At 44.5% G+C, this 22,455-nt stretch overlaps 1 protein-coding gene across 1 annotated transcript in view; it reads right to left on the bottom strand.

Moving 5' to 3' along the window:
* Positions 1–4,523: 4,523 nt before the first annotated feature.
* The window catches only part of LOC129819969 (thrombospondin-3b-like), a 32,300-nt gene continuing 14,368 nt past the window's right edge, over positions 4,524–22,455 (bottom strand). The window contains exons 2-23 of the mRNA XM_055876711.1: positions 22,116–22,322; positions 20,935–21,188; positions 16,211–16,313; positions 14,651–14,677; positions 14,422–14,504; positions 13,908–13,959; positions 13,124–13,272; positions 12,718–12,858; positions 12,366–12,440; positions 12,027–12,179; positions 11,441–11,551; positions 10,612–10,719; positions 10,344–10,503; positions 9,778–9,896; positions 9,632–9,684; positions 8,098–8,291; positions 7,581–7,759; positions 7,442–7,490; positions 7,071–7,267; positions 6,672–6,844; positions 5,254–5,393; positions 4,524–5,165 (exon numbers count right to left, since the gene is read on the bottom strand). Of these exons, the coding sequence (XP_055732686.1) occupies positions 5,110–5,165; positions 5,254–5,393; positions 6,672–6,844; positions 7,071–7,267; positions 7,442–7,490; positions 7,581–7,759; positions 8,098–8,291; positions 9,632–9,684; positions 9,778–9,896; positions 10,344–10,503; positions 10,612–10,719; positions 11,441–11,551; positions 12,027–12,179; positions 12,366–12,440; positions 12,718–12,858; positions 13,124–13,272; positions 13,908–13,959; positions 14,422–14,504; positions 14,651–14,677; positions 16,211–16,313; positions 20,935–21,188; positions 22,116–22,322 (2,783 nt within the window). The 3' untranslated portion in view covers positions 4,524–5,109. The remainder of the gene's footprint in view (positions 5,166–5,253; positions 5,394–6,671; positions 6,845–7,070; positions 7,268–7,441; positions 7,491–7,580; positions 7,760–8,097; positions 8,292–9,631; positions 9,685–9,777; positions 9,897–10,343; positions 10,504–10,611; positions 10,720–11,440; positions 11,552–12,026; positions 12,180–12,365; positions 12,441–12,717; positions 12,859–13,123; positions 13,273–13,907; positions 13,960–14,421; positions 14,505–14,650; positions 14,678–16,210; positions 16,314–20,934; positions 21,189–22,115; positions 22,323–22,455) is intronic.

Genomic DNA, 22,455 nt, shown 5'->3' with positions numbered 1-22,455 from the left:
TGCTGCCACCCCCGTGCTTCACGGTTAAGATGGTGTTCTTCGGCTTGCAAGCTTACCCCTTTTTCCTCCAAACATAACCATGGTCATTATGGCCTAACAGTTCTATATTTTTTATCAAACCGGAGGACATTTCTCCAAAAACTACGATATTTCTCCCCATGTGCAGTTGCATACCGTAGTCTGGCTTTTTTATGGCGGTTTTGGAGCAGTGGCTTCTTACTTGCTGAGAGGCCTTTCAGGTTATGCCAATATAGGACTCTTTTTACTGTGGATATAGGCACTTTTGTATCTGTTTCCTCCAGCATCTTCACAAGGTCCTTTGCTGTTGTTCTGGGATTGATTTGCATTTTTCGCACCAAAGTACGTTCATCATCATCTCTGAACACCTGGAAACCATGTGTTTGATGTATTTTATACCATTCCACTCTTTACCACGAGCCCATTCTCCCCAATTAATGTGCCACCAACCTGCTGTGGTGCAGGCTTATGCCTATTTAGGAGTCCTGCAATTTGGGAAGCACGCTTATAGCTGATTGAGTTGCGGCTGTCAGTGAAAAGCATCTAAAATGTGTTTGTCTTGAGTATAATTTAAAAAGTTTCAACAAAAAGAAGAGGAGGGGTGGGTAGCTATGATGTGGCGTGTAGAGGAGACCGGGGATGGTTGTAACCCATTTCACCTTTTCATTAGTTTCTCAGAGATCGTTTATGGTAGTGTATTCAAAACTTGATGCAAACAACCTACATCTGTCCTTTACAACTTGGTGTGGTTACTATATATGTAAATCAAACTGCAAATGCACGGTGTTGTCTTAAATACAAGGAGTGAAGTGTTACAATTTACCCCATGGTCTGGGTTATTTGTAACAGTGCTTGTGGTGAATTGTAACAGAATGAAAAAGTGCGTAAATCATGACATGCAACTAATTATTGAACACCTTAGTTGAGACCATGGGAGCCTCATTGCCCTATTTAACATTTTGTTTGGCAGAAATAATAATAAATACATGTTTATTATTTTAACCTCTACTAAATGGTCTTTCTCAAACAAGCAACATCTAAGCTAAACTAAACATTTAAACGTTTGTGGTGTGTGTGTGTGTGTGTGTGTGTGTGTGTGTGTGTGTGTGTGTGTGTGTGTGTGTGTGTGTGTGTGTGTCTGTGTCTGTGTCTGAATGTTGGACATGTCACAGTTGTGACAGTGGTATAGCTTTCCTGGGGTATAGGCTTGGTGGGCTCATCATTTTCATTCCCAGCACTGCACCCAGACCTCCTTGTACTGTACTTGGAATTGTTAAAGTGCTCCATGCACACAATGCAGAAGTTTTCCTCGTTGGAGGAATCTGAATCTTCTGGTTCAACGTGCTTTGTTGTGGCTTTTTTCTTAGGCAGGACAGTTTTTTGTTGTTGTTCAGTGTGGTTTGTCTTGGCTTGCTTTTTTCCAGCTGTTTTTTTTAGGCAGGGCAATTTTATTTCTGCCTTCTGGGTGCTTGACTTTTATGCTCTTCTTCCAGTGCCTAATTGGCGGGTGTATCCTTCAAAATCACAGTTTAGTCATTTACCTGGGCCCTGCTTTTGGGAAGGGGTGTACATCAACTGTGTTGAAACCAGAAGAGTAATCAGGTGTTTCCCAGCCACAGCCTGATACATGTGGGGAGGTGGCCTGTGAAGTGGCTGGAGAGGTGTGCTGGAAGGCAGTTGGGGAAGTGGCCTGAAACATAGTTGGAGAGGTGGGCTGGAAGGCAGCTGGAGAGTTGACCTGGAAGGCAGCTGGAGAGTTGAGCTGGAAGGCAGCTGGAGAGTTGAGCTGGAAGGCAGCTGGAGAGTTGAGCTGGAAGGCAGCTGGAGAGTTGAGCTGGAAGGCAGCTGGAGAGTTGAGCTGGAAGGCAGCTGGAGAGTTGAGCTGGAAGGCAGCTGGAGAGGTGACCAAGAAGGCAGCTGGAGAGGTGACCAAGAAGGCAGCTGGAGAGGTGACCAGGAAGGCAGCTGGAGAGGTGACATGGAAGGCAGCTGGAGAGTTGGGCTGGAAGGCAGCTGGAGAGTTGGGCTGGAAGGCAGCTGGAGAGTTGGGCTGGAAGGCAGCTGGAGAGTTGACCTGGAAGGCAGCTGGAGAGGTGTGCCGGAAGGCAGTTGTAGCGGTGGGTTGGAAGGCAGCTGGGCCTTTCTCTCCCAGTGCTCCCTTGTTTTCGAGCTGCAGCCTTCTTCGTTCCCCTCAGACCGCTAGAGGATAGCGTACATTATTACGCTGATGTCCGGGAGGGCACTCGCCTGGGCCACGACGGTGTTGGAGCAACACTCCGCCGTCTGCCTCAGTCTGGGGGTATTCGTGGTGGAGGTGAGAAACGTTTTCGAGGCTTCGGTGTCCGGGAGAGTGTCTCCCCGGAAGTTACTCCAGCTTCGGCAGGACACCCTCAGTTTGGCAGGCTATGCGGTGGAGTTCCGCACACTAGCAGCGGAGTGTAACTGGAACCCAGAAGCGCTGTTCGACACGTTCCTGCACGGATTATTGGAGGAGGTAAAGGATGAGCTGGCAGCCCGAGAACTACCGACGATCCAATTCCTGCTGGTTGAGTCTCCGCAGGTTCCAGTGGTATTGGGATTCTCTTGGCTCCAGCGACACAATCCCTCCATTGACTGGGCTACTGGTGCCATCGTGGGCTCGAGCCTGTCCTGCCACACTCATTGCCTGAAGTCAGCTCTGCCTGCCCCGGGACGTCTTCCTGGGGTCTTGGAAATTGCCTCGCACCTCTCCGCCAGCTCTGCAGAGTACCAGAACCTCTGGGAGGGGTTCAGTAAGGCCCGGGCCACTTCGCTTCCGCAGCACCGGCCGGTATCCAAGAAAGTCAAGCCTCAGGCGCTGGTACGCTGCTATAGTGCCGCGGCTAAACCCCCAGAAGCCAAGACCTTTCCCCCGTCTCAGGATTATTAGCCCCTCTGCTGTTCGTCCTCTGTTGTCCCGTACCCTCCGTATCTTTTTTACATTTTCTGTGTCTAGAGTTAAAACCATGTCTGACTGCCCCTTGTCTCCTGTTTCCAGGCCCAGACCTCTCCCCCGTATCATCGACGGCCGACCAGCGTACGTCTCCTGAAGGTTCGACCTCGGGGCAGGGGATTCCAGTACCTGGTTGACTGGGAGGGTTATGGCCCGGAGGAGAGGTGCTGGGTCTCCGCTAGGGACATCCTGGACCAAGGCCTCATCTCTGAGTTCCAGTGCCGGCAACCCGCTCAACCAGGTATGTGCCCAGGTAGGATGCCAGGTGGCGTCCCTAGAGGGGGGGAGGGGGGTACTGTCACGCCCTGCTCTGTTTCACCTGTCTTTGTGGTTGTCTCCACCCCCCTCCAGGTGTCACCCATCTTCCCCATTATCCCCTGTGTATTTATACCTGTGTTCTCTGTATGTCTGTTGCCAGTTTGTCTTCTTTGTCAAGTCAACCAGCGGTTTGTCTCAGCTCCTGCTTTTCCCCAGTCTCTCTTTTTCTCGCCCTCCTGGTTTTGACCCTTACCTGTCCTGTCTCTGAGCCCACCTGACACCTATGCCTGCCCTTGACCCTGCCTGCCGTCCTGTACCTTTGCCCGACCTCTGGATTACCGACCTCTGCCTGACCTGAGCCTGCCTGCCATCCTGTAACTTTGCCCCTACTCTGGATTATCGACCCCTGCCTGCCTTGACCTGTCATTTGCCTGCCCCTGTTGCTGTAATAAACATTGTTACTTTGACACAGTCTGCATCTGGGTCTTACCTTCAAACTTGATAGATGAAGCTGACTTCCGGGTTAAGAGAGCAGTGTGTTAAGAAGCAGTGCGGTTTGCATATTTTAATCATCTACTCCTGTCTTAAAATGTGGACATAATCTGAATGTGGATAATAACTGGACAAAGGACCAGGTATAAACAGGGCTATAATGGCTGCATTTAGAGAGGCAGCCCAATTCTGATATTGTTTTCACTATCACATTGTCACGTCCTGGCCTTAGTATTCTTTGTTTTCTTTATGTTTTTTAGTTAGGTCAGGGTGTGACATGGGGAAGGTATGTGTTTTGTAATGTCTAGGGGTGTTGTATGTGTATGGGGCAGAGTAGAGTAGTGGTGTCCAGTTATGTCTATGGCTGCCTGGATTGGTTCTCAATCAGAGACAGCTGTCATTCATTGTCTCTGATTGGGAGCCATATTTAAGGCAACCATAGGCAGTAGGCTTTTGTGGGGTGTTGTCTATGTTGAACGTTTGTAGCTTGTGTGTGCACTAACGTTTGTAGCTTCACGGTTGTTTTGTTTCTGTTTATGTATAGTGTTCGTGTTTTCTCTCTCTTCTCAATAAAAGAAGATGTATTTTCCACACGCTGCGCCTTGGTCCACTCTCTCTCACGAAGACGATCGTGACACACATCAGATCTAGTCACTTAAAATACCAATTAGTGAAAAAAAAGATCAGAATTAGGATGCCTGTGTAAACGTGGCCAATGAACGTTATGCATATGTTGGATTGGCGAGATCTAGTATTATGGTTTACATGCAAACACACAAAAATATATATATATATTTGGATGTTTATTACCGTGCAATTGGTTTCTCACAGGCTTCCAGATAGGTCTGTCTCGATGCTCCTCATAAAAATAACAATTTTAAAATTCCTTATAAACTCAGCCTTGGGTTAAGTTAACCCTTCATCATGACAAATATTGTACAATTTAACAGTGGATTCAGTGGTCTGTAATGTGACGTCAACTGTGAGTCTGAAACCTTTATGATGCTCAGTTTAAGTCTAAGAGTAGGATTTTACACTTTTCAAACATATGTGTTTCATTTTCCCTTATACACATAGTCATGTACCTTAGGATTTCACGATCCTAATTCCTTAAAAGTAGCTTTCATTCATCATTTTATATAATAATAATAATAATAATAAAAGCTTTTATTTTGTCAAACAATCTTAAACTCTTGACTTGACCAACCTGCAGTCAGGTGTAAGGTCGTTGTGTGGGCTAAAGACAGAAAGAGCCCCACATTAAAGTAAATGTACCTTAAAAACACACACACAACCATACACACACACGCAAGATACAGCGAAGGCACAGGTGATGTTGTGTATCTGCACAGATGCTGTTCAAAGCTCAGTCACACCCTGACGTGGATCTGCTTGCGGTAGAACTCATAGTCCTCTGGTATAGTATCTGATGGAAAAAGATAGAAAGAAATATTATAACATAGCCAGGTTAAATTCAAATTCAAGAAAATGATCTTCTGAGAGCGTTGACGTACCGTTGCAGCGATAGCCCAGGTTGGACCAGATGATTTGCTCCTGGGAGAAGCAGAAGACGCCCAGCCTCCCGCCCCTCATTGAGGTGTCCACCACCACGCCAGAGTCTGCCACCAATGTCATGCCTTCATACAGCCTCACCCTGTGACATGGGTATACACAATGATCTCTCTATACACTGAGTGTACAAACCACCTGCTCTTTCCCTGATATAGAGTGACCAGGTGAATCTAGGTGAAAGCTATGATCCCTTATTGATGTCATCAAAAGATTGAAGTGCCTTTGAAACAGATATGGTAGTAGGTGCCAGGGGCACTGGTTTGAGTATGTCAAGAACTGCAACGCTGCTGGGTTTTTCACTCTCAACAGTTTCCTGTGTGTATCAAGGATGGTTCACCACCCAAAGGACATCCAGCCAACAACAGGTAATTTATTAAAGAGGACAAAGGAGGCTGGCACAAATTGTGCAGAGCAATAGACGGGCTACAGTCCAGTATAACATTGGTGCCCAATGACCCATAAAAGAATGCACAATTCGTCGTACCTTGACACGAATGGTGTATGGAAACCAACGACCTTACAGAGTTCCACTTCTTTCAGAGAAAAACAATAAACTGCGGTTGCAGTGGGCTAAGGAACAAAAACACTGGACAATGGAGAATCCCGGTTCCTGCTGTTTCACGCTGATGGGAGGACTAGGGTATGGAGAAAACCATTACATGTATCCATCATGGCGCGTGTCAACATTGCAGGCTGGTGGTGGTGGTGTGATGGTGTGGGGTGTGTTTTCATGGCACACATCGGGCCCCTTAATAATAGTGGAGCAACGTTTGAATGCCACAAGATATCTGAACATCATTGCCAATCAGGTGCATCCCTTCATGGCAGCAGTGTCCATCTGCGAATAGATTTCTTTAGCAGGATAATGTCCCATGCCACAAGGATACGCTTGTCTAGGAATGGTTCCACAAAGATGACAGTGAATTGTGCTTACTGCAGTGGCCTGCCCAGTCACCAGATCTCAATCCAATTGAGCATCTGTGGGATGAGATGGAACAAGCTATTCGGAGTAGAGATCCAGCCAACTTGACACAACTGTGGGAAGCATTGGAGTCAACATGGGCCAGTATCCCTGTGGAACGCTTTTGACACCTTGTAAAGTCCATGCCTCGACGAATAGAGGCTGTTCTGAGGGGAAAGTGGGTGCAACTCAATATTAGGATAGTGTTTCTAATGCTCTGTACATTCAGTGCATAATCTGAATTATATACAGATAGCCATAAAGAGCTATAGATCTATCTCTATACAGAAAACGGCTCATTTAAATAGTGATGAACGTTTGTGATGACGAAGTGCATTGGCAGGAGAATACTAGGAGTAGAGCATTTGTGGCTGTAATGCCCTTTGATGTTTTGCTCACCTGATGTAGCCCACCTGCGGGCGGTGGCTGAGGTGCCAACGGTATGATGTCTTGTCCCTCCAGCCCACATTCCTGGGGTCCTTCCACAGCAGGGTGACCTCACCCGGGGTGTCGCCCGTGTGCCACAGGGCATTACGGAGGTACTCACCGGGACCTGTACGTGACTTAACTGCCTGTTGAGCAGAAGGAGTAAAGTCAAGTGTTTGGCTGTGGTAATCTAATATCTATTACGTTTGATGTTGAGGCATGTAGCTGGAACAACACAACAGGATGGGGGTGGGATGTGTACTCCTATTGACATAAGACAACTTTGAAGGTCTGAAAACATCTGACACACGTTTGATGTTGGAGTGTAATGTCCCTTTAAAGCCAATAGATGCAGTGTTCTGTGTGCCCCACCTTCAGTTGCAGGCCTGGCTGGGCAATGGCCCTAAAAGGCAGCGACTGCCAGTAGGTCTGCTCCATCTGTTTCCACATGACCACGTAGAAGCTGGACGAGTCCTGGTAGCCGAAGATGAAGCCAACATAGTCATCGTCCGTGGCCGTGTTGATGTGGAACGTCCCCTCAAAGTCTACCCCATTAAAGGATGTGATGCCTGGTGGGGATCAGGTGGAGGGAGAGAGAGATACTTGACTTGTCATGCTCTTTATTGATACAGCTTCATTTAAAACTGAGAGAAAGTGGGATAAAGACAGGGGGAGGAGGAAAGAAAGACAGACAGACAGAAAGATACACCGAGCGGTGGAAGGAGGTTTACAGACTTACTTACCTATGGCCAAACCAGGGTCACTGTTCATGGTTTGAACAATTTCCATACCCTAAAACAAAATTCCAGAACAATTCTTAATTAATTAAAGTACATACAATATAATGTTTGTTTTCTATCTGGGAATATTCCAAATGGTCACCCGATTGAGCACTATCCAGTTGGGGTCAATTTGGGCTTCGCCCTCCTGGTCCAGGATGACTGTCTGATAGGCTCTGAAGTCGGTCATTGTGACCTCAGCGCTCTCTGGACACACGTCAATCAAGTCTATCACTGAGTCATTGTCAAAGTCATTCTCGCACATGTCACCAATGCCATTTCCTGATTGGACAAGGGGGACAGAGGGAGAGATCAAAACACAAAATATACCACTCTGAGAACACTGATGGGGATGGGAGTATATAGAAAAATAGGTTACTCTGGTATGACATACAGTATATTTTAGGACAAACATACATAGGTCCCTGTGGTAGCTTGTCAGCAGGCCAATAAAATTCCAAAACATTTAAAACAGAATATGAAATTCTAATCTAACTTTAATTTCCAGTAAAAAGTGCCCCCCCTCTGTGCGTGTCTGGAAAGTAAAGTAACAGATTGGGCCTTTAATCCTGTTAAGACTGGGCTACAAAGCATTTCTTTCACTGGGACTCCTTCCATACTGTCAGTGTCTGTCTGGCTGGGGTTGGGGATGAGACGGCAGTTATCCGGCCCGGGAGGTCCCGCATCTGGAATGCCATCGTTGTCGTCGTCATCGTCGCATTCGTCGCCGATGCCGTCGTTGTCTGAGTCCAGCTGAGAGCTGTTAGGGACGTCTGGACAGTTGTCCCTGGAGTCCTGGTGGCCGTCCCCATCCCTTGACACATGAGGACAAGACAGAGACATTAGAAACAGGCTCATTGACCCAGCAGGCAAGACTGGTTGAAATGATGTCAGCCTAACGTATTTTTCAACGTCATGGTCGCGTCTTTCTTTTTCCCAACACAGTTAAACCAAAACCTCGCCCTGTTATTCAGAGGGGCGTTCTACTACACTCCCATTGTCTCACTCACAGGCGATAAGCGCGGAGACAGTGACCTTCCAAGGTAAGGAAGGAAAGTGTAATTGAAAAATTAGCTGCCTACCATAATGCAGGCCTATTATTATCATGTTTGGTAACATTTGCCAATGTATTTATTTTCAGAGTTTCAATGAGTTGTAAAAATGTCTCAGAGAACTCTGCTGAATTCCCTCAATTGAAGGTCAGCTAAGTTAACCTAGGCTACTTAACGTTACTAGCTCAGTATTTGAAGTTGTTATATTATTATTAGTAGTCTATTATCAGGTAAAAGCATATGCTTATTATTCATAATTTCTCAAATATTTATTAGCTAATCATTCTGTCGAATACACTATGCTACAGCCATTGAATCTGTCTTTGAGCGTTAAGGGACGTCAATGGCTAGCTCGGTCCATGACATTATGTTATTATATTTTTCAATCTTGAAGTACATGGGCAAATGTTATTAATCAGTGACTGAAATTTAGCGCTACGTGATATTCCCTTCCAGACTTTGTAACGCTCGTCGGAAGGATGAGACCAAGGTGCAGCGTGGTACATGTTCATGCTTCTTTTTAAATCTGAACACCAAACAAAACAACAAAAGAACAACGAACGTCACGTTCCGTAGGCTACGTAGAGCTAACAAAAAACAACATCCCACAACCTAAGGTGGCAAAACATGCTGCCTAAGTATGATTCCCAATCAGAGACAACGATAGACAGCTGTCCCTGATTGAGAACCATACCCGGCCAAAACATAGAAACACAAATCATAGAAATAAAGAACATAGAATGCCCACCCAAATCACACCCTGACCAAACCAAATAGAGACATAAAAAGGCTCTCTAAGGTCAGGGTGTGACAGACTTGGAGATTTCTCAAAGCGTTGTAGAACGCCCCTCTGAATAACAGGGTGTGGTTTAGGCTTAACTGCGTTGAGAAGAAAGACGCGTCATGGTCAGTTTATATACTTATTGTAAAATTATGTGTTTTATACATATCTTTTTAGTGACAACAAAAAGACAGCTTTACCTGGTTCAGCCTGGTTGTCATCTGGAGATATAACCAGATAACAACCAGGTAAAGGGGTAATTCTGGGGTTGTTATCTGGTTCTGAAGTCCCCTAAACCAGAAAACCAGTAGGAACACTCACATATCCTGGTTGGTGTCACACACATCTCCCACCAGGTCATTGTCCATGTCAGACTGAATGGAGAAAAGACATTTCAAAGATTTCCTCAATAAACTATATTTTTATTTCAGAGTCAATCTCTAAGAACTGTATTCTTGACCTCTGACCTGCAAGGGGTCGTTGACTTCTGGGCAGCTGTCACATGCGTCTCCCACTCCATCCCCGTCACGGTCCGTCTGCATAGGGTTGGGCATCTTGGGACAGTTGTCCAGCACGTTTGGGATACCTGGCGAGAGGATGAGAAGGAAGAAGATGAGCGATTGAATTACGGTCTTGGGTCCGTATTCACAAAGCGTCTCAGAGTAAAAGTGCTGATGATCTAGGATTAAGTCCTCCCTGTTCATATACTCTTATTCATTATGATCTGAAGACAAAAGTGATCCTATATCAGCACTGCTACCCTGGAGGACTGAAACACTTAGGTTTTCCATTCTCTCCCTCTAATCAGGAACTAAATCAGACAAGGAACACAATCAATACAATGAATCAATCAATTAACTACCAGGTGGGGGGAAAACCCAGCAGTAATTTGGTCCTTGTGGGACAGTAATTTGGTCCTTGTGGGAAAGTAATTTGGTCCTTGTGGGACAGTAATTTGGTCCTTGTGGGACAGTAATTTGGTCCTTGTGGGACAGTAATTGAATAGCCCTGTCATAAGCGATCCATAGCCTACCATCCCCATCAATGTCATTGTCACAGGTGTCGCCAGCCCCGTTTCCGTCGGTGTCCTTCTGGCTGCCGTTGGGAACATTGGGGCAGTTGTCACACGCGTCCCCATATGAGTCTGTGTCCGAGTTCTGTTGGTCCTTGTTGGGGACCAGACGGCAGTTGTCCTAGAAAAACAAAGAGGAAATACAAAATGGTGGGAGGTGGAGTCAGGGAGATTCCGTTTTGCTTCCTGAACATAACCCCGCACTGACAGAATACAAGGCTAGACTGACCTCCACATTCTGGATTCCGTCTCCGTCCGCATCTTCGTCACACTGGTCACCTATTCCGTCTCCGTCTGCGTCTTCCTGGCCAGAGTTGGGTGTGTTCACACAATTGTCCTGCACAGGGAACACAACACATCATTTTTATGGCAAGAAAGACATTTTGTGTGAGTGTGTGTGTGTGTGTGTGTGTGTGTGTGTGTGTGTGTGTGTGTGTGTGTGTGTGTGTGTGTGTGTGTGTGTGTGTGTGTGTGTGTGTGTGTGTGTGTGTGCGGTGTGTGTGTGTGTGTGTGTGTGTGTGCAGTGTGTGTGTGTGTGTGCGGTGTGTGTGCGGTGTGTGTGCGTGTGTGTGTGTGTGTGTGTGCGGTGTGTGTGCGGTGTGTATGCGGTGTGTGTGTGTGTGTGCGGTGTGTATGCGGTGTGTGTGTGTGTGTGTGGTGTGTGTGCGTGTGCGTGTGCGTGTGCGTGTGTGTGTGTGTGTGTGTGTGTGTGTGTGTGTGTGTGTGTGTGTGTGTGCGGTGTGTGTGTGTGTGTGTGGTGTGTGTGTGTGTGTGTGGTGTGTGTGTGTGTGCTGTGTGTGTGTGTGTGTGTGGTGTGTGTGTGTGTGTGTGGTGTGTGTGTGTGTGCTGTGTGTGTGTGTGTGTGCTGTGTGTGTGTGTGTGTGTGTGTGTGTGTGTGTGTGTGTGTGTGTGTGTGTGTGTGTGTGTGTGTGTGGTGTGTGTGTGTGTGTGTGTGTGTGTGTGTGTGTGTGTGTGTGTGTGTGTGCTGTGTGTGTGTGTGTGTGCGGTGTGTGTGCGTGTGTGTGTGTGTGGTGTGTGTGTGTGTGGAACATGCTTACGGCTCGACAGTGATAGTCATTGTCTATGCAGGGGAGAGGCTGGTCAGGGTAGCCGTCGCTGTCTGTGTCTGGACCACACGTATACCCATTTCCTGCCCAGCCCACATTACACTGGAAGAGATATTCAGAGAGAATATACTAAGTAGTAAAACAATGGAACATGATTTCTTAATGATGTGATACTGTATAGCCAGATTACAACCAACTGGTTTCTGTTACAACCAGATAAAGACGTATTTTCCATGACAATACATTTTGGGAAATATGTCATATTTTGGTGTTTTGTCTAGTTGCTAAAAAGATTTTGAAGAGATAGTTCACCCAAATAAAAAATGGCATGTTGGTTTCCTTACCCTGTAAGCAGTGTATGGACAAGGTATGACAGCAATCCATGCTTTGGTTTAGTTTCCCTGGTACTAAAACATTAGCATGTGGAAACAGTGCTAGGGAACTGAACCAAAGCATACACTATCCATACACTGATTACAGGGTAAGGAAACCAATGTGTCATTTTGTAATTTGGGTGAACTATCGCTTTAACAACTTCCTTTTTTTAGCCTATTGAGATGTGCTATATGTGTCTTACCTCACAGGAGACCTCGGCAGCACCCTTTATGACACAGTGGGCATTGACGTCGCAGGGGTTGAAGCCCAGCGTGGCGCAGGACCTCCGCAGGAAACAGCCCACCGTCTGGTTGCCCACAAAGCTCTCCTTACACAGACCACACATGAACGAGCCCTGAGGGGGGAGAGGGACAGGAGGGTAAAGGGGGGAGGGAGAGAGAGGAAGGATGAGAGGGAGAGATGGAGGAGGGAGTTGGGGGAGACAGAAGGGGAGAGAGAGGGAGACAGAGAAAGACACAAAGAGAGAAAATCGTGGTAAATCTTTACTTTAGAAACCTCTGACTCCCTTTCCTCTACTGACCTCTGTGTTGATGCAGACAGAGTTGGGGACGCAGGTGTTGGAGAGGTCAGCACACTCATCCACATCTGTGCACTCCTACAGAGACAAACAAAACACAACAATTTAAGGACAAGACATCATGGTATAGAGGCAATCACTTTGGCACGGTGCACATCCATACAGTGGGTGAGGTGTTAATAGTGATGGTGTGTGTGCATGCCATGCATGTGCAAGGCTCCCGTGTGTGTGTGTATGTGTGAGTGTCGTGTGTGTGTGTGTGTATGTGTGAGTGTCGTGTGTGTGTGTGTGCGCACAATGTTTATGTGTGTATGTGGGTGTGTGTGAGAGGCAGGGGGTCTCATGTTGGTCAGACCTGCTTGTGGCTCTTGGCAAACTCCACCCCAACCCCACTGAGGAGGGATCCTGAGAAGCCGACGGGACAGGGTTCACAGGTGAAGCCCTTGGCCGTGTTTACGCACCCCTCGGGCGAGAAACAGGGCCGGGCTACAGCACACTTAGACAGAGAGACAGAGAGAAACAGAACGTAACAATACAAATGTCATTGTATTCGTGTTATTTCCGCACTGCAAAGTGCTTCACTTAATGAAGGCTGCCCGCCAAACATACATTTTCTAATTGTTATTCTCTTGCAGCTGGGTTGTCGAGAGAAATAATGTGCCACCTTAGCTACAAAGCTTTTGGGAAACTAACCCAAGAATGTTAAGGAAATATCATGCTATCATTTTTTTGGTGCTCAAGAAATAGAACCCTTAGAATACCTCGTCAATGTCCTGGCAGTGGGTGCCATTCCCCGTCATGCCTTCTGGGCAGGCACCACAACGGTACCCGGGGTACTCCCGGGTCTCTGTACAGGGAACGCCCTTATAGCAGAGGTTGGGCTCGCAGCGAGAGTGGGGCTCGTGGAAGCCTGGTTAACAAACACATAGAACATACCAGACCAGCGTTCAAAAGAGGATGAGACATTTCTCAGCATGCCTTTCGAGCGTGCACAGAGTGCCATACGGGCAGGATTTGCATATTTCTTTAACGTATAAATGAATGATCATGTACCCATTGATTCTTGAAGAATAGCCCTTATAAATGCCTCGTAAGCTTAGTTCAACTGTCGTATCCCATCAGAACCCATAAGCTTGTGTTACTCCAATGTTTGTAAACAAAGTAAATGTAAACAAAAACTGTAGCCTCAAAATATAGTTAAAACTATAATTTTGACATCATGGATGGTCAGTCCTTCCATCCATAGCTCTGTCTATGAATTTTGAGAGTGGTTACATTTCTCCAGCCCCATCCCGCAGCTTATTACCGAAACAGTGGTGGGGAGATCTCCTTTTTACAGTGAATTGTCTTTTTAAGAGACTTTTCCATTGGTTGCATTGCGCCAGGCAAGACCAATCAAACACAGCTAAAGTATTTAATAGATTTCAATATATCTCTCTGTTGATTTCCTTCTCATCTATTTTGTTGATCTTTTCTTCATTTTATCCCCTCTGTTTCATACACTAAGGCCCAGCCGTAGTATAGTACTGCTCTTCAAGCACTCACCACACACTTGGCACTCCAGAATGGTGTTCCTAATCAGAGACATCTCCTTCACCTGTGAAGATCACAAACATACAGCAGTCACCAGAAATGTTTCATTGATTAAACTGTATTTGTACGTATATTGTAGTTACTCTCGAGAACAAGGCTATTTGTCCACTGGAAGGTACTTCATTTTTATTGATTTATTTTTCAGTGGAAAATGTCATGTTTATTTAATGAATAAAGCTAATATTTTTTTTATGACATATCTACAGTAGAAAAGGGGATAATGCAGGATCTTCTTTCTAATAATGTCAACTTTATTTCTCAACTCCTAATATTGACCAATTACACTCAATGGGGTATCTGACTTAGGCTTTGATAAACTATCTAGCAAATCTATTAATTTTAAAATGTTGATTACTTTTCCTTGCCATTATCATTCACCTGATGATAAGACAATACGTGAATCACTGTCACTTCCTCCTGTGCCTCTCCCCCCCCACCCCCCCTCCCACCCCTCTCGCTCTCTTACCTGTTCCCTGATGTCCTCTCGGAGTTCACCCAGGATTTGGTTGAAGATGATCAGCTGGCCAATCAAAGCCTTGGTATGGTCACCTGACACAGAGATGTCCAACCATTAGAACATAAGCACAGGAAAACATTTAAAGTAAAGGATAGCATTATACCGGTAACTATAATTGTAATTTAGCATTTGGGTAGGGGGAGGTTGATAAACCAGAATTTTTCTGATTGATACTCACCCAGAATGGCATTAACATCGGCACCAGCTATGGAGACAGAAAAGTCCACTTTAATCACAACACAACACAGTCTAGTTACTTTAATCACAACACAACACAATCTAGTTATCTTGATATACTATTCCTAACAATGCCTCTCACATACATGAACTACTACCTGTAAACATCCCTGGCATTCAATTGGTCATGCTGAAAATAGAAAACCAATATGACATTTCTATGTTATTTATGTTGTCTAACCACTAGAGGGGGTTAAAGTGATAAGAATACAGTACCGAGATCAGCTTCTATTAATCCAATGAGTCCCACCGTACGTTTCGCACGTTTCGGACTTCTAACCCCTTTTAAACATTGTGTGTTTGAGCTACAGATGGGGGCCAGGGGCCGGGTCTTTTATACAAAAAGTCTGAATGGTTTGAGCTACAAACTATTAAAAGCTATTTCTGAAAATCTGAGACTCACGAACACGTACGTTCTGCTCTATGACGCTCACAAGCGACACAAGAGTCATTAGAAGGTAAGCGGTTATTCTACATAGAAGATCATTGGAAATTCCAGAACATAGTGTCTATAATACTGTAATAAGCTCACATAGTTGCTGTCACAAACTCAAAACTCCACACAGTTGTCACTGATTAGTTGGATATTCATTTCCCAGTGAGCAAATAATTTCTGTACTTACAGCATTCGTATACATTTATTTTGATCAGGTTTTTGCTTTGGCAAACCTTATTTCTTTATTGACATGTCAATAAAACGTATGAATGCAACTGTTTATGTCAAATGTGTTCTACTTAATTGTGAGCTTAAATATAACATGCAGAAATTTAAGTCAGATAAATGAAAAGCCAATTTTTACTGGGCTCTCTGGACTGACAGAGTTAACTGACCAACTACCTAAGGTGAGGTTTGTGTAGGAGGATATGGATGGGCAGGCATATATATCAGCAGATATCAAAGGTAACAGTCTCTCTATATAGACGGATTGCCTCCCAAAATGTACCAATGTTCCAGTTTACACATCTGTAAGTAATACATGTCAATCTGGCATAGAGGAAAGGGCGGAGTTGGGACATCTGGCTTTCCTACATCACTGCCTTATGCACCTGTTGCCCTAGCTTGAACATCCCCCGGACACAAAATAGTACAGTAGCTAGCAAGATAGAGATCACGGAGGTCATTTTTTACGAGTGGCTAGTCTGAAACAACTACCTTCACTAAAACCACTACATTTTCTACCCCTGCTGTTGCTACTAGGTCTGCGTTTCCGAGACTATAGTGAACACAACATTATAATAAATGAGTATGAGGATCATTTGCATGCGTTTATGGTTGTATACCATAAATACATGGAGAGGCAGGTAGCCTAGTGGTTAGAGCGTTGGACTAGTAACCGAAAGGTTGCGAGATCAAATCCCTGAGCTGACAAGGTGAAAGTCTTTTGTTCTGCCCCTGAACAAGGCAGTTAACCCACTGTTCCTTGGCTGTCATTAAAAATAAGAATTTGTTCTTAACTGACTTACCTAGCAAAATAAAGGTAGAAAAATACAAAGATTGTACCTGAATTTTGAAAATATGTATCACCCTGAAATGGACAGTCGGTCAAGATTCCTGCTTTGGCTATGGAGCCACCCAGAGCCAGTTTCAGAGAGTCCACTGAGCCCTGAAACACACACATGCACACAATACAGTTAAAGATGCACTATGTAAAAATCATTTAATGGTTGCTAAAATTCTATTAGTTTGCCTAATTTCAGTTTATGTGACAAAACAAGCAAGTATAGTGTACGTATAGTTGTACCATCTAAACCGCTGTGAAATAAATTTTCCATAACCAAAAATATTGTATTTTCAGCTGTTTGAACACAGATAGAACAATGAGCCAGATATTTCTCCCAGTGGAGGCTGCTGAGGGGAGGACGGCTCATAATAATGGCTGGAACGGTGTTTGATGTATTTGATATCATTCCACCTTGTCACGCCCTGACCGTAGATTGCTTTGTATGTTTCTATTTTTAGTTTGGTCAGGGTGTGATGTGGGTGGGTATTCTATGTTGTAGGTCTAGGTTTTCTATTTCTATGTGTTTGGCCTGGTATGGTTCTCAATCAGAGGCAGCTGTCTATCGTTGTCTCTGATTGAGAGCCATACTTAGGTACCCCGTTTTCCCACTTTTGTTTGTGGGTGGTTATTTTCTGGTTAGTGTTTGTTGCACCTGTCAGAACTGTTCGTTTCGTTGGTCGTTTTGTTGTTTTTGTTCGTGTATTCATCTTGATTAAAAGTATTATGGATACGTACCACGCTGCACTTTGGTCCTCCTTTCCTTCAGCCCGCGACGATCGTTACACACCTATTTGCTCCAGCCATAACCATGAGCCTGTTCTCCCCAATTATGGTGCCACCAACCTCCTGTGATTTCACAGGATGTATAAATGTGAAGCATCAGGTTGGAGTTTCCGCTCATTATCAAATATGGTGATGAGAGGAAGCCCAATGACGGGCAGTGACATATTGTTCTGCCCAACATGATTAGTTGCACATGCAAACCGGCACATGATTCATTTGCTCCCATTGGAAACGACAGTCTCTGGTCTGTCTTGGGTTAGTTATCAAAATCTTTGGTGCAAGTGTGCAATAACTCAATTCCCCCTTGAACTCCTCCTAAACAATGCAAAATGTTTTACTTCGGCAAAGGGTAAAGTCTACAGAATGCAGTCCACTCTGTTGGTTACAGATTCTAGTTATGGAAACAGAAAATGTAATATTCTGTACAGATCAAATGTTTCATTGATGAGAACATTTGCAGAAAGTCGGCCAAAATCCATCTCGCTTCATCTTCTCACCGTGCTTCATCTTCTCACCGTGCCGGTGTTGTTATGAAAATCTCCCCCCTGACAGAATCCCCCCCCCCACTTCTAATTTCTTTAATTTTTTGGCTAGAGTCAAATACTTTCTGTGACACACATCAGAGTTAATTACTTTCTATAGAACAAACTTCACGTCAGGATAGGCAACCGAAATTAATAATTCATGTATGTGTGTTATATTAAACATAGAGGAAGTAAAATGTTGGCAAGCAATAAACATTTCAGAACAACTATGGCTGAATTATTATCCTTACTCTTTCAAAAATACTAGTCGAATAAGAAATGGGAGATGACGAAATTTGGCAAAGAGATTTATTTATAGACTAACAGAAAAATCAGTAGCGGATTTAGGTACGGGCGACATGGGCAGCTGCCCATGGCGGAATCCGCCGCCCCCGCACTGATGGGGGGGTTCGCCCAGGGCGCCATACAAGCTACACTTCAAACAAATAGCCAAACCGAAAACAATAGACAAAAATGCTTTCTGTTACCAAAATCAGTGAAATGTAGGTTAAACTGACAAAGGAGTGAAGAGCAGAAATCTCAACTAGCAAGCAAGTCGCAGCATGAAGAACACGGGGGGGGGGATTCTGGCAGGGGGGAGATTTTCTGGACACTGGGCTTCCTGGACATCACCTCTGGGCACCACCTCATTGGTAGTGAGTGGAAACGCCAAGCGGATGCTTCACATTTACACACCCAATGTAATATCTGTCTCAGTGTTCTATCTGTGTGCGTACTTCACAGAGTAGGCCTTCCCTAACGGAAATATGCAAATAAATGATAGAACGCGCCAATAGGATATCACTAGCTCGTCTTTAGCTCTACCCACCTATTTGCTTGTTCTACCCACTATGATTCATTTGGCTCCATTGGAAACTTCAGGCCTTGGTCTTCCTTGGGCTAGTTATAAAAAATCTTTGTTTTGATGCAAAAAAGAAACTTAAGTACGGGATATATAGCAGATATATAGCACAAATAGAACAGATCTACCACTTCTTAGACTTGCTTTCAATGAGAATGACAGATCTATAACTCACATGTTAGTGTGAATTTGGTTGGGTTGCCTAGAAAGTTACATATTGCGGCTTTAAATTGTGTGCGCAGTCTTATTGAACTCTCTCACACACAAAGGGGTATGGTAAGTGGAAATTCATGCTAATTTGTATTTGGAGAAAACTACCACTTTAAATCAATGTCTAGGCCTAAGACTATGTTTATGCAACCAACCCAGGCAATGTTCTCTACAGATCCCCCGACTGCAGCTCCTCCAGGACTAAAAGAGTCTGCTAAATGGCATATACTGCCGCAAAGAAAAAATAGCAGCCCGTTCAGAGAAGCACGAGATTGAACTTAACTTTTTAGAGTTTTCCCCCGTTAGTTAACACTATGAACATTTCCATCTACTGTGGGAATTGTGATCGAATCAACGTCATATTAGGCACTTTCAATGCAACATGACAATCACGGTCGGGAGTACATGTGCTTGTTTGAGATCAAGGCTAGAGCTGCATGTATCCATGTGTGTATATTTGTGTATCTTCTTTGCTAGTTAGTGCGTTATTTACCCCAGTTATAACAATTTTTTGTCAGAAATGGGAGCGTGATTACTTCCTACGAGAGCACAAAACGTGTACATTTCTAGTCATCTTTGAAAAACGAGTCAGGTGAAGAGCTTTTTTATGTCTTAAAGCGCCATTGTTTTATTTTGAGACAGGCTTGAATAATCAAATAAGTAGCCAATAGGAAGAGGGTAGCATACATTTTTGTCTGATTCTCTTTAATAATAATAATAATAGTATGCCAATAATAATGCATTTTATTTTGTCAAGTGTTTTTTTTGCATCAAACACAATATAACAACATTTTCTGTCACCTCCTTGTCTGAAGGACAAGTGGATAAACAGATTAATGTTTTTTTAAAGTCTCCTGGAATGTAGGCCTACATTGAACACCACACATTGGCTGCTACTGTAGGCTAAATGATAGAACAGCTGTTTCCATGTTAAAATGTTACGGGGTGCATTTTCTCCCAAAAATTGCTTATGGTAGGCCACTCTGGTACAGTAGGTCTACATTATGATCAAATAGCCATATTAGTCTACCTGACCACTGTTAAAACTGTAACTTAAAGCAGGTACAGCCTCACTGTTCACAGTAAACACGTGCAGGAAGTTCAGCAGACCTGTAATTTGCTCAGTGTCCGAAAACAATTAGAGGGAGCAATGACCCCAAGTCTTACTTAGACATATTGAGGCAGATGCTCTGGGTTGTGTTCATTGGGGCACACCGTGGCCAAAAATTATCAAAACGTTGTGAGACGGAAAACAACTGTTTCTTATTGGACAAGTTCTGATAGTACCTCCCCTGTTTAACTCCCCTTCCGACCGTTCCTTCTGTTTTATGGCTAGTGAACATGATCCTGGTCAGTACCCGTGTACACCTGCATGCATATCACCTGAGCGGCCCATTCAAGATAAGAGACACAAGCTAGGAACAATAGCTGCAGTGTACCCTCTCATTTTAGATCTTTCATTCCTCCCTCCCTTTCTCTCTCTTTCATCCATCCCGACACAGCCCTCTCTTTGTCCACAGCGAGTGTGGCATCTATCAGCCAGATAGTCATACATGCTGACAGCACCACATGGTTACAGCTAACTAGTTCTCCATTTAAGCTTCAGCATGAGCCATAGACATGTAGCTGATAGATAGGATGTGCAGCTCACCTCTGTTCCATGTATTGGATGAAAAGGTGCTCATAGGAAAATAGACATTTAACTGCTCACAAAACTTGAAGTTGCCTGTGAAAACTAATGTCTACAACATCTTATTAGCTATGACAAATATAGGCACTTTGCTTAAGTGGCATAGATGTCAGATGTGGACAGAAGATTAGGCATGTAAAACAACCATAAATGAGCGACACTCGTAAAATGAAGAATTTGTCTATCATCGTGGGCAGGCTGGGTTTGTGTTTCATGTACTGTATAGCCAAATGAATGACCTAATTACATGATTTCTATGGGGATCCGGAATACTCCCTGTATTTGCTTTAGCCTTAAAGTAGTGTAGTAAAAACGGTTAAGTTAGGAAGTACGACTAGAGACGTTCTGAGTCTGAGAGCATTCTCTGAAACGTGCTCTGAAAAAATAGAGGTAGACTAAGCAATATGACAATTTGCAGCCGTGCCACTTTCTGCTTCAACAAAAACTATTGGCTCTTCCCAATTATTGCACTCCCTTGAGGCATGCCCACATTGGGAAGATCCAATAGTGGAAGACCTAAGGCAGATTAAAATGTTGTTGATTTATGTAAGCAGGATGCCGCACTGTGTATGATGATTTCTTATTTCTGAGTCTACCTTTAACTTCAGTCTAGGACTGCTGGGAACTTAGAAAAACAAAGTTGTGTTTTATCACCTGTAGCCTGGCATAGGCCTTCTGCCCATTGCGTATCTCCACAGACTCCGCCTCTGATGGGAGCTGGACAAATGACGGCAGGACCTGTGCTGAGTCGGCCAATCGGCAGTTAACATAGAGTTCCATGTGGAGGTGGTTTCGTCGGAGCCCACCCACGTGGAGGATGAGTGACTGGGTGCGTCCGTCGGAGAGGCCGGGGTTCTGGAGGTTCACTGTGTGGAGTTTACCGTCCTCACGTACATAGCGCACCAGAACTGAGAAATATAGAGGATTAAAACATCAGGTAATCTCTTGTCGACAGATCCACGGAATTATAACTGGTACCATAGAATTTGTCTGGAAGGAATGGAATGTGAGGGATAATGAGCAGCAGTAGTTCCTGTGTTTGGTTTTTTCGTCACTGGTTATTTGGACAAATCACGATTTCGCAGGTGTTAGCATCTTTCGAATTTTGGAAGAGGAGGGGACATTTGGCACATAGACTTTCCACTAATATCTATTGGACAGTAGTTCCTAGTTTTGGGTTTTCGTTGTTCCATAGCCACAAAGTCAAAATTGGCTGAATCGTAAAAATTCATGAAAACAAAAAAAGTGATTTTTGCTCAAGATTAACACTATTGAAATTAGCATAAGGGAGGGGTTCGGCCGAGAGTTTGTTTGAAAGGGGGAGGAGACTTCGCTTTCTACAAAGGCAATCACAATTGTTAACAATTGTTAATGGAACCCCCCCCCCCATTTTTTTTTACACATTTTCGAGAGATAATTTGACTTCTAGGTAACTGAGATAAACTTGCCCGTAATTTGCAAAGAAAGAGAGCGGAGCTCCATGTTCCGGTTCCATTCCTCATTCTAGGATATCTTAATCCCTTCTCTTAACATGTATGGACCCAGAATTTAGAGATCAGGCAACCCCGAGCATCATTGAAGCTAGCCTACATAGAACAGTTTGTAGAACGAGAGCACCATATGAAAAAACAACATGCATATTGGTCATTGTTTTGCCACTATACAACACTCTCAGATCTCCAAGTGTCAATGGGGTATGGCTAGGGGTCGATTGGGATTGGGATTGGGTGACTGTGTCTTAGGTATAGGACTTGAAGAGAATCAATTTAGGCTACACCAAAATATCTATCTACCACACTTCCCTCCCTATCCCCTCTACTGACAGTACACCCTACCTTTGTTGACCTTGCCCATGAGGGCCACCTCCAGGTACTTCCTGTTGTCTTCTTTGTTGTAGACGCCCAGCAGCACTCCTCCCAGTTTGGGCGGCAGTCGCAGAGTGGACACCAGGTACAGGTCCGACACGAAGCCCAGAGCCCCCGACATCTTCCCCACCGCGGACGCACTCTGCTTGGCGTCGTGCAGCTCCAGCATGTCAATCACTGAAAGATGGTGGTCCAGTTTGAATGCAGTCAAATGACCATGGCCTCATGGGTGGAAAAGCCACCGAAAATCCAGTGTTTCTATATCAAACATTTTTGTTAAATTTCAGTCTTCTGTGATGTATATAAAGTA

This window comes from Salvelinus fontinalis, chromosome 22, assembly GCF_029448725.1.
Source record: "Salvelinus fontinalis isolate EN_2023a chromosome 22, ASM2944872v1, whole genome shotgun sequence".
NCBI classification, from domain to species: domain Eukaryota; kingdom Metazoa; phylum Chordata; class Actinopteri; order Salmoniformes; family Salmonidae; genus Salvelinus; species Salvelinus fontinalis.
The sequence above is the reverse complement of the archived record's forward strand: the minus strand, read 5'-3'. Positions and strand labels throughout refer to the sequence as shown.